At 40.1% G+C, this 20,193-nt stretch overlaps 1 protein-coding gene and 1 long non-coding RNA gene across 6 annotated transcripts in view; one reads left to right on the forward strand and one right to left on the reverse strand.

Annotated features, from left to right (window-relative positions):
• Positions 1 to 4,414: 4,414 nt before the first annotated feature.
• On the forward strand, positions 4,415 to 5,377 carry LOC117760420. Its single transcript, XR_004613674.1, has 2 exons — positions 4,415 to 5,280; positions 5,330 to 5,377. It is a non-coding gene; the product is annotated as an uncharacterized LOC117760420 (long non-coding RNA).
• Positions 5,378 to 5,707: 330 nt separating this feature from the next.
• LOC117760417 (arf-GAP with coiled-coil, ANK repeat and PH domain-containing protein 2-like) overlaps positions 5,708 to 20,193 on the reverse strand; it is a 46,505-nt gene continuing 32,019 nt past the window's right edge. For 3 of the 5 annotated variants that reach the window (XM_034583434.1, XM_034583433.1, XM_034583432.1), the window contains 15 exons: positions 17,857 to 17,969; positions 17,264 to 17,315; positions 16,551 to 16,651; positions 16,284 to 16,389; positions 15,667 to 15,875; positions 14,800 to 14,869; positions 14,503 to 14,597; positions 13,873 to 14,075; positions 12,684 to 12,785; positions 12,012 to 12,104; positions 11,562 to 11,794; positions 11,248 to 11,357; positions 11,046 to 11,156; positions 10,245 to 10,306; positions 5,708 to 6,171 (listed from right to left, as the gene is read on the reverse strand). In XM_034583434.1, the coding sequence (XP_034439325.1) occupies positions 6,074 to 6,171; positions 10,245 to 10,306; positions 11,046 to 11,156; positions 11,248 to 11,357; positions 11,562 to 11,794; positions 12,012 to 12,104; positions 12,684 to 12,785; positions 13,873 to 14,075; positions 14,503 to 14,597; positions 14,800 to 14,869; positions 15,667 to 15,875; positions 16,284 to 16,389; positions 16,551 to 16,651; positions 17,264 to 17,315; positions 17,857 to 17,969 (1,758 nt within the window). In that variant the 3' untranslated portion in view covers positions 5,708 to 6,073. The remainder of the gene's footprint in view (positions 6,172 to 10,244; positions 10,307 to 11,045; positions 11,157 to 11,247; positions 11,358 to 11,561; positions 11,795 to 12,011; positions 12,105 to 12,683; positions 12,786 to 13,872; positions 14,076 to 14,502; positions 14,598 to 14,799; positions 14,870 to 15,666; positions 15,876 to 16,283; positions 16,390 to 16,550; positions 16,652 to 17,263; positions 17,316 to 17,856; positions 17,970 to 20,193) is intronic. The other 2 variants (XM_034583437.1, XM_034583436.1) reach the window with 1 other exon arrangement.

The raw sequence follows: 20,193 nt of genomic DNA on the forward strand, positions 1-20,193 counted from the left end.
ACTCCTCACTGCTACTTTTTTTCAGATTTTGTGTGTGTATGTATCCGACCTTTGGGCTTGTGTTGAACAAATGTTGGTTGGGATAAGAGAAGCTCAGGTTGACTGAGTTCCCTGCAGCTGAGGGAGGTTTCCGTCCTCCTGGGTGAGAGAACAGCTGGACACCAGACCCTCGCTCTCCCCTCAGCTGGAGGAGCCCTGCTGGAAAGGCTGACGGCCGACCGCTCACTGCGGCGTGCACAGCTCGGCTCTCATCAGAAACAAAATGGAAAAATGGAGGAAGAAAAAAAAAAAAGCCAGAGTCAGAGCAGCTGGTTCTGCCCATTCTGGGAAGGCAGGCCGTGGAGACATAGATTACATTAGTCTGGAGGGTGAAGTGTAGATGTGCAGGGAGGAGAAGGTGGTGCATAGTACAACACGTTACTGCACATTGTCCAACCTTCACCCTCCTCCTCCTCCTCCCTGACAGTGTGAGTGTGGTGCAGGACATGAGCGTGCACGTTTAACACTGCGCCTATTCATTCCCTCCGTCCATTCATCATTATGCACGTAGAGAATAGAGGCAAAACTGTTTGGATTCCAGCACGAGGCCGCTCCAAAATCTGAAACCAGAACCTTATGTTTCGGTGTGAACACCGGCGGAGCAAAACATGGACGCCATGATGGTTGTGTGGAGCTCAAACACCGGACGTCTCTCTGCAGGGATGAGGGATTCTCTCACACCGGAGACACGTTTGAAAGTTGGAAGTGACCGGGTTCTGACTGGTTTTCTGACTTAGTCCAAGCTGATGTGCTGGTGCTGTTCTCACTGTGAGATCAACACATTATTTTGGGACATTATTGTCTCGCTAATTTAATATCCTGTTCACGTGATGTGTCGCTGTTTACCTAAGATGACTTATGACCTTTCACAACAGCCGGGTGTGTCAGCAGCTTCTAGAACAATGGTCACGACTCACTTCCACTGATAAAATTTGGTATAATTCTTCCCCATCACCATTTCTGAATCAGACAGAACAAAGGAAAATGAAAATATCTTTAAGAAGACTGATGGAGTCAATTATCTTGCAGCACAAACACAATCCAGTGTCAACTATTGAAGTTTTACCCCAAACTTGTTGAGTACTTCCCAAAAAACAACAAAAACTTTGTGCTCTGGAAGTAGAAGTGGAATGATCTCATCTGCTGGGCGCTTTTTTATTTGTTTGAAGAAATCAGGACTTCAGTCCCCACTGGACTCGGTCACTTGTTAACATGAATATGTTCTGTGTAGTTCGGCCCCTGGCAGAGCGAGCGGCATTAATGGGCCTTGGCCTCTTGGCGTTTGCTCACATGGTGTTTTTTTTAATGGAGGGAAACGTGTCCAGCAGCGGCCCTTCATTTCTCCACAGGCGGGCAGACCGCAGACTTCCTGGAAAAGGCAGATGAACATGAGCAGAGGCCGTGAGCCGGGCGCAGCAGCCGGACTGGGACAGGCTGGTACACAGCACATGGCCGTTAACTTCAGACGCTTTAAGCTTTAGATCCCATTTATAAACTTGCACATGGTACTTCACAGATGGTTTATCAGAGAAGAAGATAAAGACAAGAAAACACTGTGTTCAAATCTTTACTGTAGATGCTAAAGTTTAGGGTTTGGGGAGGAGATGTTTTGTTTAATAATTATTTTTGTACAAAACAGAAATATCCCTTACTATTAATATTACTTTCTGTATTCATTAGTTTTTCTTTGAGATAAAACCAGCTTGTACTTCATGTTTTCCATATGCCTGAATGGTGTCTTTACTACACCGCTGCTCGGCTGAGATTCTGAAGGTGACAGGGCCTTTGATCTCAAGGTCGTGACCTTATGGAACCTGATGAAACTTTGAACGTCACGGTCTGTTTCTAAACAATCTCTAAAACTTACTTTTATAAAAAGGCTTATTTGATTGTTTTCAGCATGATCCCTGTTTGTCATTACTTTTAAATAAATAAAATAAATATTTTGCTTGTTGTCTCTGATGTTTTGTATTCTTGATGATTTTGCTTGTCCTCTTTGTGAAGCACTTTAGAATGGCTCCTTTGAAAGACAACATATAAACAAAGTTATTACTTTTTTGGAGAGAATCCATCACTGAAATCAATGTTCCAGATTTCCTACTCATCCATGTTTTATTTTGTATTGAAGGAAAATATCTTGATAACAGCAGTGGTTGAATAACTCAAACAAAGACCATGAATATTCAGCTGCCTCAGATTTGAAGACCTCTCCACAGCTCTGACTCGTCCTCTGCTCATTGTTCCTTCTCTTCCTCTTCACTGTGCAGTTTGACACTCGGAGGCTGTTTTCACGTTCACCTGCTGAACGAGGAAAGTTTCTCTGTGCATCTTAAATTTCAGTTGAACGTACACGCAGCAGGATTTCCTGACGTCACAACAACAGGCAGCTTACACAGGTGTGATGTGAAAACGTGAAACCTTTAGTGCTTGTAGAGTAAATCATGAGTTCATCTTGTGTCCAGCAGTTTAACTCTAGTTTACAGCCATATTTCATTTTAGAATTAGACCGATATAAGATTAGTGAATCATTGAAGGTATTTGCACATGTGGAAAGTGTAACATAGAGACAGTTTGGCCAATGCACTTTTTTGTGTTAGAAATAAAAGGCCACCGTAGTGACAGAGAGAGTAAAGACTGTATCCTGAGCTGAACTTTAGATTTCCAGTAGCTTCTCTCTTTATTTCAGGTCCCCCTGCTTCATCCTTTATCATGAGACTGACGACCGGTACTTCAGAAGCTCGAGCAGCTTGTGTGTGTTTCATGGAGTTTTCAGATGAATTATGAATCTGCTATCACTGTTGAAAAAGTGGCGAGTTTTCAAGAACCTTAGTTTGCGGCAGACTAAACATGAACGCCAGCTTATTGTACACACACGTGCACACACGCACACACACGCACACACAGGACTATAACTCACTTGAAGTGGGCACCACTGGTCTGCCTCTCATTGAACAGCTGCAGAAATAAACACGCTGTAATTATTAAAGGTGGAATGGAATGAGGCAATAAATCCACTTGAATCAAAGGATGAATTCATGACCTCATTATTGTACAAGGGCGAAGGAGACGACTGTATGAAAAACTGAATGCAAGAATATTAATGACTGTGTTAATTTTAAATAAACCTAAAATGTTTAGTTTATTTGTATTGAATAAACTGGAGCAGTGATTTAAAACGATTAAACACAAACATCCTTAGTCTGTGCTTAAAAAACAAGTGAGGGTTAAAATCAACTTGCCAGGTTAAAGTAAACCAATTAAAAACAAAGGAAAAATTCAGACAAACATGAAGCTGCTTTTAAAGGTTGAGAATTTATCCTTAAAATAAACCATCAGAGACTCGCTCTCCCTCTGGTGGACGGTCAAACTGTGGTGATCACATTTAATCAATTTAAACATCTTAAAATCCACATTTTCTCACTAACAAACATATTTAAAGTTGAACTTCTGAGAAGCTGCATGAAATCTGTTGGATATCACAAGAATTAATGTGACACCGAATATCAGTTAAAAGTATGGATGGTTAGGATTTCTGTCTAAAATGTAACATTCAGATCCTGATTCTTGTGAATAACATTGAGTATGTGTAACTTCAGATCACCCTCAGTACATGATCTGAAGTTACACAGAAGTGGAGGTGTTAGAGCTCTTCACACTGCGCTGTGTATTTTTAGACTCTTCCCATCAGACTGGAAAATGATCTTGTTTATAATAATCCTGTTGTGGAGCACAGTTAATAGAACGAGTGAACAACGGCTGAGTGGATTAAACGCTGCTTCGCTGTGATTAAAGAGGAAACGCTGAGAGAAAGAGCGGCTTGTTTATGGACTTTTTGAAAAGCGGAGATGTTTTCTCCAAATACTGGCACATGCAGCATAAAAAAATCAAGTAGAGAGCCCAGCTAACGTGACCGAACCCGAAAATAATTATACATTTTTTCGTCCAATATTGTAGCATGAGCAAATATCTTTGGGATTTTAAAGGGATACTAATTAATATCAAAATACACCCTATGACAAAGAACTTAAGAAAATAAACTGCATGAGACAAGTAAAATCTTGCGAGTCTAGCGCCATAATCTTACTTTGAAGAAAAGCATGTTCCGTGTCAAACACCAGTTTATGGAAGTGAACGTGACACGAAATCTTCTCTCTCTCTCTCACACACACACACACACACACACACACACACACACACACACACACACACACACACACACACACACACACACACACACACACACACACACACACACACACACACACACACACACACACACACACACACACACACACACACACTTAAATAAACCAGATGACGCTCAAGGTTCAAATTAAATCTCGAGACAAAGCAAAACAAAGAATCCTCATTCATTAGTGAATCCTCAGTCTATGTATTGAAGTTCTTACATGTTACAGGTAGAATACACAGTTCATGTATAATGGTTTACAGACAGGCAATATAAAATGGGCTAAATGACTGAAGGATACAAAGAACAGCATATACAATATCTTATTTGAATGATTCAAGTACCTCTAACTTTATACTTCAGTTCTCTGCAGAATTCAAAAGCATCTGTACAAAATGTACAAGAGTTGTATCCCATGTTGCATCATTGGACAAAGATTTCCTCAGGAACTGACGTCACATCCTGCTATAAACTATCAATGTTTAAAGATTGTACAGTTTCAAAAGAGGCAGACCAAGAAAAAAATAAAAGTCCTAAATTACAGAGCAGAGCATCTATTATGACATTTACAGAATTCATTTCTGAGTTTAAACATTTTGGGAGGAGGCATCTGAACTGAGTCTTAAAATGTAAATTTGGTTTTAACAGCTCAACACATGAAATCACACGATGTGGCTTTAAAATACAGTTTTCTTGGTGTTTCTTTATTGTGGATTACAGGTTCATAATTTCCTAATAATCCCTAATAAGAATTTGCTCGTATTCATAAATAAATAGACAGTGTGAAATGATGATTCATTTATTCAGATTATTTTATCAGGGAAAAACTCAAAGTTTCTTCAAGTTTAGAGTTTTTTTCTCTACAACTTTCTTTATAATTTTTGTTTAAATTATAAAATTTCAAATCACTACTTCACTTACTTACATTTATTTGAGTTTAGATGAAATTGTTCTTTCAACAAAAATCATACATCTCCTATAATTATTATAAAATTATGAAACTGTAAAAAATAAAGTTTTACCAGCCTTTCTAAAATCAATGGGAATAAAATGTCTGCATTAAAATCTACAGATAAACATAAAACAGCTTCTGACGACGAGACAGAAATTGAAATCATTCAGAAAGAAACGTTGAAAAATAAAAAGCATAAAAAAAAAAGAATTCTATTTAACATTAAAATAAATCAATAACATGTTTACTTCTATAATCACTGTACATTTTACAACATGTCAAACTGGTAAACATCGGTGGCATTTTAAGACAAAGGGATTTGTGCAAATAGGTGGAAGCGTGTTGCCGTGGATACGCAGCTGAGAGTTCATAAAAGGAAAGTTTGATATAAAAAAAGATGCCTATACTCATAAGGAGAATCCTATTTAACAATCTGTCAGGATCTCACCTCTTTGTACATCTGATCTGTACATCTTTGTACACTTCTTTTTTTAAAGGTATAAAAAAAAGAAGTTGTCTTTTGTCAGGAAGTGTGACAGGAAGTGTGACAAGGGATTAAACTGAGCCTCGTCGGCGCTCTACATTCAGACCGAGTTAAAAAAAATGTCTTTAATTAGTACGAATTCTTTCAAAGGCCTTAACACTGTACCATTACTTGTTGTAATAGGTCCTCTACTGAGAAGCAGTTTAAAAACAGGGAAGTTGTGAGACATGCTGACGTGTCCAGCTGTGGTGGCACTAACCGGCTTTTAGGCAGATGTTTCTGAATGATGGGAGGAATAATGAGCAGGGGACCTTCCAGGTGGAGGCGGGGGTTTAGATGCTGCATCTCTCCCAGGCCGGTGACAGTGTCCCTCGAAGTGCTACTGGACGGAGGTTCTGCAGCGTCATGGTCACTGCGGGTCGTACTGCTGGTAGCGCTTCAGCTTGTCCGGGTCGTTGGAGGCCATTTGGGTGAAGTCCTGGAAAATGTCCTGGTAGGTTTCGTCACCTGCAGGAACGACCAGGACACAAGACATGAGTAATGACAGAAATAAAAACAAAAACACACAGAGCTGCAGATCCCAACATTTGTTACACTAATCATTCATTTTTGCTTTTTACCTCAAGCAAGGAGCTTAAACGCTCATTTTTAACTGCAGAACAGATTTTCATGAACCTTGGTGGAAGGATGGGACATCGGCCAAGAACAAAACTTATTAAAGTTTGATAAACGCTACAGGATTTACAAAACTCAACATCTACAGTGTAACAACAGATAAAAAGGCCTAAACATTGATCTCCTGCTGTGGCACAGGAGCGTAACAATCTGCAGAGACAACAATCTAACTCTTCACGGACTCCTGTTCAGTTTCCCTATTCCACAACTTCCACAGCTTTGCACAAGGGCACAAAATGCTGCAACAGAATATTACAAAACTAAACTGTGACCACAAATGTGACCAAAATCATTTTAGCATCATCACGTAGGTGCAGAGCAGGTTTAAATACCAGTGTTTTGCAGGGAGGAGGGTTTATGCACAGTGTCATCAGAACAAGAATGAAAAAAGAAGAAAGTCAGCCGTACCTGTCAGAGTTTGGGGCGTGGCTCGAAATATGAAACAGATCAACACAGAGGCAGAGAAAAGAAGGAAAGAACGGAGGAAGCAAAAAGGCAAATGGTTGTGAAAACAGTCTTTTTGATTTGCAACTGGAGATCGACTCAGAAAGAAAAGACAAGCCCACGGAGATGAGTTTTTGTCAGCAACTGTATTGTGTTTAAAGTGCAGGAGTTAATGTACAAAAAATACAGTTGTGTTGGCCTCAGCACCCCAAAGAAAAGAGAAGAACAGAACAAAGGCACAAACTCTGGGGAGGAGAGGGAGAAAAGCAAAAAGATAAATACAGAACAGAGAGAGTGAATTTACAGAGAGAGGAGAATGAGAGCGGTAAAGAGGAGTGGAGCAGTTCTCAACCTGTTGGAGGGTTCATGTGTTTGGATTCCCCCTCATAGGTCGTTTTAAAATCCATTTTTAGACGACAACAGGAGACAAATATCAATTAAAGAAAAATATATCTATCAAAAAAGAATTATAATTCTATTTCAAAAATATATATGTATATATTCCCCAACAAGATTTCATAGATTATTGTTTAAAGCACTGAGCCACGTTCAGGCTGAGAACCACGTCTACACTCAACTAGGTAGAAACACTTGAGCGGAGGGAAGTGTACTTTAAATAAAAACAAGGGCAGAGGGAGGATTGATGAGGTTCCTTCACTTTCATCAACCCTGAATATCCCTCATCAGCCCCATCACTCATCAGCTGATTGGAGGCCCTGGTGAAGTGGCCCGCGCGTATCGGAGAGGACGGCGAGCTGATGCTGGCACAAGCTGAATCCTCTCGAAGCGACGGAGGATCCTTCATTGACTGGAAGCACATACTTCAGACTCGACCTCTTCTGACAATCGTCCCTCTGTTCCCCTCATCATCACTGCTCCTGTGTTTGCTGTTGACCTTTAAGGCAACAACAGCCAGCAATACTTTCTGTGTCGTTCCCTATCAACAACCATTGCACATGCTAAAATAAAATACTAAGTCAAAAGAAGCGTTTCTTGTCGTAGGTCCAAAACATTCCTGTCTTCTTTTTAAAAAGAGGAGCTTCCCCTCTTAAATCAAAGTCCGGTTACCTACAGCAGCACAACGAGCCCTCAATCTAAGACGCTTTATCATTTTTGGACAAATAGACAACGGTTCTGAGCACGTCCCTGTTCTCATGTCGTCAACACACACACATGTACAATATTCCATTACCCCAACAATCTAAAAACGTTGTATAAACCGCTCCGTCTCTAAAGTTCACAGAAAACTTTGCCCGTAAAAGTAACAACAACACAATCGGTAATCTCTATTCTAAGTAGTGAATTCAAGACGTGAAATATTGCTCCATCAGCAGCAGGGGGCGCTGCTCTGTCAATGTGAAACAACAGAAATGAGCATTTAATCAAAGTGCTTCGATGCCCTTCAGGGATCAGTGGCTGCATGGAGCGGAGAGGTGAGATGAAACTGGGGTACGTTCGGAATATTGTTTTTTTTCATACATTATCAGTGAGCTTCAAACTCATCTCTCGCCACATTCTTTGTGAATATCTCCTTTTTTTGTAAAGCTCACCTAAGAGTAAGATAAATATAAGACAATACTATACAGGGATACATGTGGATACCTTTCTACACTATTGCACTTGTTGCTTCACTCTGGACCATCCTCAGATGATTTGTCTGTAATCCGCTAACATTCGAGACGATCAATGCGACGGCAACAAAAGGCCTCTTGTCTTACAATTCTGGATTTCCCGACTAATAACCAATACACAACATCGTCCTAACAGGAGGTAAATACATCACAATCAAAACAAGAGAAATCAAGGATGAATGCAGGTGTCCCCCATGGCACTCACCCCTATGCAACCTGTGTGAGTCACTCTCAACTCTGCTTATTTTGTCCCGCGATACAAATGTATGTATGCACATCATTTACAACATGTACAGAATGTATACTTATATATATATATATATACAACCCCTATATTTATCTTTATGAAAGAAAATGTTGTAAAATAGACTTTTTCTGTGTCACAACAGCAAGATGCATCATGTTTGGACGACAAAGTAATCAGGCATTGAATATGGTTAAGACTTCAAACAGGGACCTTACAAACAGTCATGGGTAAAGGTACAGCAGTTACAACTATTGATAGGAATGTGCATAAATCACTTCAAATGTTAAAAAGGAAACTTGCCGGTTTATAGACACACATTACGTTTTATGACACTGGTCACATGATAAAAATTGTCATTCACAAGTCACAATTATTGCAAGATAGTAAAACCTGCCTTCACTTTGAGGTCTGAGTGTCACTGGTTACTGATGGTAGTTACTGGGAAGCTAGATTCAGTTTTTTTGTAAAGATGCTGTGACTGGTGGCAGAGACACAACACCAATTAAAAGATAAAAAGTATTTTAGCCCTAAAAACAAATGTCTTATTATTTACTATAAATTACTGAACACCTCTAAAACAGAGGAAATCAACAAAACTAGTGTCATTCAAGCTGTTTTCAGACATGAACACCGCAGCGCAGGCCAGACGCATTCACAACAACCTCTGGAAGATTCAGGCTGTGTAGAGCGGGAGGCAAGATATGATGACATCTGCCCTGATCACCAAAAGCTCTCGAATCTCATTGTCTTTCCAAGTTGACATCTTCTTCTGCGTCTTCTACACGTATGACACCTCTTTTTCATCCTGATATGGATATACTCAAACATTTAAAGCAAATTTTCGCCCCCTAGTGCCAGGCAGGAAAAGTTCCAGAAAAATTCCTGAGCAACTGACTCAGACATTTTCTCTACAGCCCCTCTGGACAATATCAGGAATAAAATCCAGTGCATGTCTGAAAGCAGCTTTAGACTTAAAGGGAGAAAAGTACAAACTGTCTAGAAAAAAAGTGACGCTGTTTGCTTTAATTTTGTGCTATCAAATAATTCTACGTGACAGTAACGGTCACTTAACTGAAAAGGAGGATGTTCCACTTTGGAACAAAACTCTACAGTCATGTCCAGAGTCGATGGCTTTAACTCTGTCACATAAACACAGTCGAGCACCGACACTGAACCCCACCAAGGTGCAGTTTGTCCAGCACCCGGCGAGAGCTGGGAAGTTAAAACAGAGGCTGCAGTGACTGAGACACACTGAGTTAGATTCAGTTCACTTTGATCCATCATCACAGTCAGGGGGTCAAATTTCAACAAACCTGGAGGTCTCCTAATAAAAACGCTGCCTCCACTGAGAATGAATTGTCTGAGTATCTAAACCATCTTCTTCTTGTTAATCTGCTGTTTTAAGTGAACTGACTCCAACTCTGAAACCCAGACTTCACATGTCCTCTGCTTTTACAGTGTGTTCTGCTCCTTTGTTTGGAAGAGAGCGGACAGTTATTAAGTTTCGTCCAGCTGCAGGCTAATAAACTCCTGCATGCACTTCCTGTACTGCATTTCGGTGGGGCTGTTGGTGTTATATTGACCTGACTGGCTGTAGGGCCCCTCCGCCTCTCGCATCTCCTCGTTCATCTTCGCCAGTCGCAGCCTGCGAAGGAAGTGAGGAAACAGGGAGGCACAGATCAACATCGATACAGAGATACATAGAGAAATGAAGTGTCAGTGATTTTATAAGCTCATTTATCAAAGATATCAGATATGCTGCTAATTCTTTAAAAATATATATATATCTACACAGATCTACCAGGCAAATGAAAGCCTGTTGTTTTATTTCTGGATAAGAAGCCACTGTTTTAAATAAAAGAGAGATCTGATTTTTTCTAACTCTGCTACTCTGATGCAGTGGTGACACCTAGTGGCTAAATAAATATTTGAAGACTGACAGCAGCTTCTCTCAGCTGATAATCAGATGAAAGCCCAATGACTCATGTATTTTGTAAACAGCTGTGTAGTTGTGATAATACAAAGTGAATAAACCATTGTTAGTCATGTCTGCTCTGTATGTGGTTCTTGTTTTATCTTGTCACGATCTATTTACTGACAATTGTAAATTATTCATCACATAAATAAGTGATTGAAAATAACTGGTGTTTAATTCAGAATATATTATCCTTCATTTCCAAACCAAGTGGAAGAGCATTTAAATTTACAAAGCATTACTATCTGTGGTCTTCATCTGCTTAAACAAGACACCAACACCACTGAGTCCAGAGGATTTTTCAGTGGGTGAAATTCTATGATGCAACAGTGTAAGCTCAGATAATGGTCCCAGCATGAAATGAAGGGATCATCATAACTACTAATAATGATATTAGTATGAAACTTACAGTGTAACAATGTCTGCGTTGGCCGCATCCACCGCTATGGTCAGTGGTGTTTTCTCGTCAATGTCTGCAGCATTTTGATTCGCTCCTCTTTTTAGGAACAAACACACTTGTCTGAAAGAGAGATGGAACATAATCATAAATGCCGTCATTATTGAGTGACAGGTGCGTGGAGTTAAGATGGTAGACAGGTGTGGAGACTAACCCTGTGTGTCCCAGCATGGTGGCGTGGTGCAGGGGAGCCCGGCCCTGAGCGTCCTGCTGGTTAACACTCGCTGCATTTTGAAGCAAAAACTCACAGGTGACCAGTGACCCCTGAAAATAAAAGAGGATATGATACATTGGTTAAATGTCCAATGACAAAACAATACACAGGTTTTGAGTGTGTGACAAGACTGATGTATGTACTTTAATTATACTCAAACTTTATATCTTTATATCCTGTAATAAACTAATAAACTGCCTACATTAACATTAATTAATTTCCGTACTGTCCACTATGGTACCAGAGTGACGTACCCCCTGCACCGCCATGATAAGCGGCGTCCTCTTGTCTTCTTCAGTATTGACCCAGTTTACTTCGGCTCCGTGGGCCAGTGCTTCCGCCATGTCCGGCAGACTGCGGGCACATGAAGCCCAGTACAGCTGCAGACCTTGGCTGTACTCCTTGGGTTCATAGAACACCATCTCTTTACAGGGTGACGGAGGAGGCAGCTTGGCAGGCATGGCCATGGGCGGAGACTCAGCAGCATCTGAGAAAAGGGAGGAAAGTTGTGTCTTAGGAGGAGGGAACTTCTGGGAGTCTAGTACAGTACAGCTGTGGATTTCTAAAAGTTTATGTTTTTGTAAAGAAAGAAATTCTATCTCGTACATAATTTATTGAATCATCTAAGAAAATACAACTTCACACCAGGGATTTTATTTACAACAATAAATACAGTGTAGATATGGAATGAAAAAATGTCTCACCTGCATCTGTCAGGCTGTTATTGGACGGGGTGTTGGCCAGCATTTCCCTGCTTCCATCTGCACTGTTTTGGATGCCGCTGTCTGCACTTTTTACTGTAAAGCAGAGTATTGGTCACTTTTTGTGGAACAACAAACACAGACGTCATTCACCGTGTGTATGAAATAAGAGGAACACCTTCCTGCTGGTTGTTTTGGTCGTCTAAAGCAAAGTAAATATTTCATCTCATCACACACAGCCTCTTTGCTCAGCCTTCGGATAAAGGCATTCGTTTTTCTGTTCCTAAAACTTAATTGAAACATCAACAGCAGGTGGTCCTAATATTTTCTACAGTCAGTGTGCTCACACGACCCCAGCTGAATTGACAGATCCTCCATCACCTTATGCTTCAGGTCCCTAAATATGACAAGACAGATACAAACGCAAATACCAGACAGACAGTGACCAAAACCAAGTGGGAGAGAAACACTCCCCAACCCCCCAGGAAAAAAAACAAAACATGGTACGCTCTGCAATGCTATGATGGAGTGATCCATTAGGAAGGTCTGGATGAGGGAGGAACGAAGATGAAGGACATGGAGGGTTGTTGCTCCACAGCCCCAAAGCAGTGAACACGAATGGACAGAGAAGGGGGGGTGGAGTAGCAAGCGAAACACTAAGCATTTAGTACTTACTGCTCCTGAGCTTGGCGGAGTTGTCAAAGTAGGAGAAGAGTGAGTCAAGCTCGTCAGGACAGAAGAGAGAGTCGCGGCGGGCCTCCGAGCCGCTGGCAGCAGCTACGCAAAGGATGATGGGAGTTTGGAAATCGGAGGGCGAAGGGTGTCAATTTTGTGTCCGAGTGAGGTTGGGTGGAGAGGATGGGGTTTGGGGGGGAAGGCGGTGAAAGCAGGGGTTAGTCCAGAAGCACAAAACAGCCAGGAGAGAAAAGAAAAGAGAGAGTGTGAGAGAAAAAGAGGAGGAGGAGAGGGAGGAGAGCAGGGTGAAGGCACAGAGTTATACCACCAGCTCGACTCACGCTGAGAGAGACAGATTACGAGAAGCAATGGGAGGCAAAGAAGGCTCAGACATATGCTGTTCACAAAGAACATACAATATGCTGGTGGGTGGACACGTCTTCACAGAAAAAAAAAATCACACAGAGCACCCAGTAGATGCGGTCACAAATCACACTGGTTCTGCCTTCTTGATGCTGAGTAATTAGAATAAGTCTATCTTACATGAGATAGACTTTGAGTTACAGTTTAAGATATTTATAAAACAATACTCCTCATCCAAAAATTGGGAAATTTAAGGATCCATTCACTATATTTTGGCGGTTTAAGGAAAACGTTAGTTCAAGAAGCAAAAAGGCAAAAACTGACCCATCACCTGAGCCACCATCAAAAGATTTTTACCCCAGCCAAGGAGCTTATGTTTTCACCATTGTTTGTTTGTTTGCAAGTTTACACAAAAACAAAAAACAGATTTCCACAAAACCTGGTGGAAGGATGTGGTATGCATCACAGAGGAACCCATCACATTTAGGAGAGGATCCAGATCAGGGGGCAGATCCAGAAATGTTGTTGTTTTTGAACATTTTCAGTATTTTACTAGGGAATAATTTATGGATCTTGATAATCCAGACACATTTAGGGAACTGATACATATGAGTGTAAAATTTTATGCAGCTTGATCGAGTTCAAATAAAATTTTCCAAACACTGATTTTCAAATGTTACAGCTTTTTGGAGTTGGTGAGCTTAAACCCAACCCTCATTTCTGTAAACCTGAGTTATTCATAAGGTTCAGAGATGAGGGAAAGGTTCCAGAACAAGAAAAAAAATACTGAGTCAAAGTTGTGTTTTACTTTCATTGCTGTACTGACCTGTTTGTCCAGAGGTGTTTGAAGCAGGTCGGAGTTTGGGGGTAGGTGGAGGTGGCCGGGGGGGCAGGTGCTCGGAGCTGCTGCTCAGCCTCTTCTCCTGTTTGCTCAGAGAGACCACTTTGTTGCGAAGCTCCTCGTCCGACGGGCGGCGCACAAACCGACGGTCCACGTATTTGGCTTTGATGTAGGCCTCAACCTCGTGTCTGGAGGAAACGAGAAGCAAAGGGTTTTGTTTTTAAGTAAAATGAAGAATATCAGCTGGTCTTTAGCCTCCCACTGAAAATCTTTACTACCATGCATCTACTTTAAACAGGAACAGTTTGATACGGAGGGAGTACATGATTAGAGGATTAGGTGTTTAATAATAATGAGGCCAAGTTACATTTATATTAAGACAATGATGCCTATATTGTATTCTTTTATAAAAGTCTATTTTTACAAGTCTCATGTCTAATTCATGTATTATTAACCTCACTCCTTCATGTGTTGCAACACAAAACCTCTAAATACTAAGGAACAGAACCAGTGAGGAATTAATCCAGAGAAGAAAATTAGCACTTATTTATTTTCTCTCTGAAGCTATTTTCTCTTAGTCTGTAAAAACGAATGATCTTTCTCTTATTAATGCACCTCGGGTCTCCTGGCTGTGGTTTTCTGGCTCCTAGCTCCTCTCGCCGAGCTTCATAGATCTGGTTAATCACTCCGTTTCCCAATTCACACATCAACTGTGAAAAAAAGAGGGAAATTGATTATCACCCAGAAGAAGAAAATAAAACTAAACTGCTGATGTTAAGTTAGAGAAATTAAATGTGTGCAATGAAAAGATATGAAAAGTAATCAGATAGCACTTCCTGTAGGAATGACTTTTAATTTGAACAGGAGAGTTCAGGTAGATTGATTATGTGCATTAGCTTTTTTCTTACTAACCTTAAGAAGTTCAGGTTCCCACGAGTCCAAAGTAAGAGACCGGACTTTAGAGAAATGAACTCCAAGACTCCTGCAGGTGAAGGAGGCAAAGAGTTATTTTTTGAATAGGATAGTATAGATTGGATGGATCACAGAGTTGGGTTCAGAGTATTTAGAGATTGTAACTGAATTCGTCACAAAAAACGTGTAGGTTTAGAATATAGCTCTTAGATCTACGGCAGGAAGAGGAAATACAATACCTGAAAAAATACAACTAGAGGGAAAGTGCCAGAGATTAACACATATTGAGTCATTTAAGGGATTAAAATATGATCTATGATTTAATCACTTAAAATTAAATCCTTTGAATATTTGAACCCAACCTGATTAAATCAAAAATTACACTACAAATTCTAAAAAAACAATCTGGATTATTTTCTTAGGTTGTAATGAGGAAAAAAGGAAGATAAATATTAGTGTGGAAATCCTGGGATCTGGTCACTTTATGTAAGTAATTAAATATCTAAGTAATTAAACTTTGTTATGACATCCCAAGCACAGTGGGTGTTCATGTCAGTGTTTACATTTCAAAAATCCAGATCAAAACGTTTTGTACATTATACTCCCACCATTGCTCTGATTGAAAAGATCTTCCATAACAAAATGAACTGTTCCCTGCAAAGTGATGAATAAATAAATTGTCCCAATATCAGCTCTTGAGTTTATTAGTTTTCTCCTCTTCAGTTTTCTTCTTCTTTTTAGTTGGATTTTCTAATTATCTACATCCCCCACGACTCTTTGTTATTGCTGCCTCTGCTTTTGCTGCCGCTTTTAGGTGCCATCAAGACTTCTAAAAGGAATTTAAGTCACTAAAACACAGCAATTTACCTGTGAATACCAGAGCACTGTATGCAGAGGGTGATGCCCAGATTGATGCTGGCCCAGCGAGGGTCTGGCTGGCCACAGTCACAGCAGCAGGTGTTTCCCGGGATGGCCAGGACCTTCTGCAGGGCACTCTCTCCTTTCAGCGGCCGCTCCTTTGGCTCCCCACCAGAGTCAAGACTCCCTGTCGATGTGGATGATTTCCTGTCCAGCTTCTAACATGACAGAGATGAAAGATATAAACAGTCATCCAGAAGAAGTGACGATTTATTGAGATGAAATGAAACTGTATCTTTGTGGACTGATTGTGAGAACCAAATATTCAGAGGATACTATAGTGGATAACAAGTAAACAAAGGAATTTAATGTTAACAAGAGTACAGCAAGTCAGTGTTACATAAAGATAAAAGTAATTATTATTCACAAAACATTGTCGTGGAGGTGTTCATTTTTGCATACAGTTCAGAGTTCTGTTCTCGGAGCTTCTCTTGTGTTAAATATGTCACTTCAGAGCAGTGTAAAGGATTTTTGTTTGAATTTGTATCTTTATATTTATGTCTTATGTAATTTATTTGACTATATAAATCTTTGTAAGCAACAGTGGGACTGCGTTAGGTTTTTACCTCGCCTTCCTCTCCCTTGTCGCGGAAGGCGGTGGCGATGCTGTTCTGGACAGCTTTGATCCAGGCCTGTCGCAGCTTCTCTGAGTCTGCCTGCATCATACAGCTCCTGTTGGGACGGAGAGACATCAAACCACTGCTGTCAGCCTGTGTGTGTGGTTGTGTGTACATGTGGTAGGAGGTGGGTACACTACTACACCACCCTCCCACCTTCATATTTCTGTGATCAGTAGACAGGTACAGAGGGATAAGTCAGTGACTCAAACTTACTTGGTGGGTGACACCACTTCGAAACAGAAGCGACGCTCTATGTCTTCACAGTGTTTGACAGTACATAGCCGGAGGTCCTCTACCACGACAGTTGGGTTGTCCTGAGGCGACAAAACAGAAGCTTTAGTTAAACACGATGCACAAACGCCACTAGAGTACCAAAGATAATCCAAATAACATGGTATACGTGTTGCCTACTTCTGCTTTCTTTAGGCCATTACTGAATAAAGTAGCTAAACGGTTTTAGATTTCTTAGATGCCTCTTCAAAGATGCTACTACCGACAGTTTTGCATGGAAATGTCTAACAAAGCCACAAGCTGTTTTCGTCCAACTGCTTTTTAAGATGTATCAAACATAATATTTGTCCTGGATAGTAAAATACTACACACAGCAATTTCTTCAGTGTTATACAAAGCAAATAAATGTATGTATCCTGACATGTATGAAAACTAAAAAGTTAAGACATAGAGCAGAATGTGACTCGAGTTACACTACTTCTATATTTGACTAAATAGTTACACACAGAGAAACACATCTTCACATGCAGCAGCAGTTTTCCACTACAATAAACGTTTTGAATTGACTTCTACTGCTCTAAAGTGAAGCCAAAGCATCCCATTAAAAATACATGGGGGAGATATTTGTGCTGTAAGTCCAACACATGCATATTTGATGGTGTCTGCGGTTGAGTTCAGGGAGTCACTTGACATACCTTAAATTTCTTCTGGTAAACTAGCTGATTGTTTTGGATGGAGAACCAACGCCTGAAAGGAGATCATGAGATTATTAGAAAAAAACAAAGTCACATGCAGTTACCAGTGATGCTCCTAAAATAACATCTGAATGAAAGAGATAGAAATACCTGGAGAGGTAGAGCTAATGAGTAGATTAATTAATAGTGTAATTTAACACAGTAAACAGTAACCTACAATATGTTTGTTTTACAGAACAACAGTAACATAAATCAGTCTTTTCTTTAGAATAACAATTGCAAAAAGAGCACTTTTTTTTTTTACCATCCAACTTGAAAGGGTCAACATGAAAACACAGAAGGTGACAGGCTGAACTGACTGACATGACATTTATTAAAATGTATTCAAGTCTACCATTGCATTACCTCTTCTTTCTTACTTTTACAAAATTACATTCTTCTAGTCCTGATAAAAAAGCATCTTCTGTATCTCTATTCTAAGTTATGATGATAGTGGCTGCCCTCTTAAATCCATAACCAGCCCATGACAGCTGATCTTTATCATTAAATTTAATCAGTTCATGAAACTGTTAACTGACGAGTGTCTGCTGTACCTATTCCATGTCTTGAAGGCGTTGCTGGCCCTCTTAAAAAGATAACCCTCCATGGCGATGCCGTTGTCTGCGTCCACATTGTATTCCAGCTTGGTGTCATCGTTCGAGAAATCCTGAAAAAGGAGGATGGAGATGAAGAAAAAGAAAAAGAAAGCAAATGAGGACAGTGTTAAAGTATTTTCTTCCCACATTATTCTTGTGAATCATGTGGTACAAGTGTTTTTCCCTGGGGTGAGCTGTGACTCTCAATGACCTTGTAGTGAGCAGCCACTGTTCACACTGACCAGAAATTATGTTTCACAGCATGAACCAGAAAAGACAGAAGCAATTGCCTTATGCTTAAAGAGTAACAATCTGTTACAGCCATTGTATTGCTTGAAATGTGGAGTTACACCCCAATTCTTCAGCATTTGCCTTAAGGCTTCAAAATGTTATTTCTCCCTGTCTCTGAAGAGATGATCTAACCAGTGGGGTGGCAAGGGAGCACAACAAATGCCAGGAATGATCAGAGACATAGCAAACAACAAGTATATACAACACTGTTTTGTTTGTGTGCAACCAGGAAAAAGATAAATGAAGTCAAATGTTATTGTTGTTTTGCAAACATGCACCATATCCAATTCCCCTTCCCATTCGTGCAACACTCGCACAAACAATCTTTAAATTAAGAGCCCACATTAAAAATTCCTGTTAGATATTGAGCTTGTAGTTAGGGAGATAGTGATTGCCCTTTAAGGAGCAAAGCTGCAGAGCTGAGCTTTCATGCATCCTCTCCCTCACTGACTCTGCTCCTGCTGAAACTCAATCTGCCATGTTGTCATGGGTCAGTCTATCTTTAACTACCTGAGCTGCTGCCACACTTTTCTAACACCCTCCCAGCTTCCTCAGTTTCAGGTGGCATTTGAACACCAATGATGCATCTGTGCATGCGTCTGTGTACGTGTGCATGTGTGCATGTGGGTCCTTGTGGAGTCAGTTTACACAAATTGTTATCTCCACTACAGACACTAGCTCTGTATCTAGGTCTGTTACTGTGATGAGTTTCTGACTCAACCTGGACTAATTCATCTTGATCAACATTGTGAATCAAAGAGTCAGAGGAACTCTTATGAAGAATGTAAATTAAATGAAAACAAAACAAATCTTTAGAGCAGCATTCATTGGGTGAAAGTTTAACTTTCCTCTGCTGCCTCTTCACATCAGAGATATATGTACTGCTCATCTTTTTGCCAGTTGTTTGATATTAAGTTTATGAGGGATATAAACTATAAAATATTATCAGATGACTGCTGGATAGAAAAGACCACAAATGGATCAAATTTTTACCACAGACAAATACAAGAGCAGCAAACTGAGTAAAATACATCAACATGGAAAGCAGCCATGCCAAAATAGATGCTTCTCTGTATGATATAACAATGTAAGTGTTTAGTTTACAACCCTTCCTGCAAGCTCTGTAATAAAACAAACTGTACTTGTTCTTCAAAGTTATCCGTTTCAGACCTTTAAGAACAAAGTTTACAAGCAGGAGACTAAAACACAGACCTGAAAAACACAATTATATACTGCATGTGTGTTTGATGTGTGATTCAGCATCTCCTCACATAGTCTGTATTTAACTCTTATGGTTTACGTTGTTTTATACTTCATATTTATTTGTTAATTTCTATATATTACATCATTTTTTTGGCATAAGTTTGAAATTATTTAAAAAATATTTTACGGTCACATTTGTTCTTTGTTATCATCCTGTTGTCAGTCATCTGTGAAGCACTTTGAATTGCATGAACCTTTCCAAAAGGTGCTACTCAAATAAAGTTTGATTGATTGACTGATTCATTGATGTCTGTTTGTGTACACACATCTCTTCTCATTACCTAAATCTGTAAATGTAACCTCAGCCAAAGCTAAATAAATTAAACGCCTCTGACCTATGACACCATGGTGTGTCCGATTTTCCTGCATGACATAGACTGGGACAAGGGAGGTTATTTTGGGTCAACGAGGGGAATAAAATGTATCTGTATTAAGCTTCAGAATAGGAAGATGATAGAAAGATGGAAAAACCGGGCACTACATTCAACCATCACCTTTTCCTGGAAGTAGGACAACACTACTACAACATATAGAACAATAATTGCCCTTAACATGAGCTTAGGTGAAGTGAAATCATGACACTGACCAGGTGTCCATGTGGGTAGTTGCTCACACATGTACTCCCACATACACAAGCAAACAACAACAATCCCTAATCAAGAGTCAGACCAAAGAATGAAGCATATACTAAAGCACATCACTGATATCGCCATGTGAAAACCTGCTTCTCTTATTTAAACT

Source organism: Hippoglossus hippoglossus, chromosome 4 (assembly GCF_009819705.1).
Source record: "Hippoglossus hippoglossus isolate fHipHip1 chromosome 4, fHipHip1.pri, whole genome shotgun sequence".
In the NCBI taxonomy this organism is placed as follows: Eukaryota; Metazoa; Chordata; class Actinopteri; order Pleuronectiformes; family Pleuronectidae; genus Hippoglossus; species Hippoglossus hippoglossus.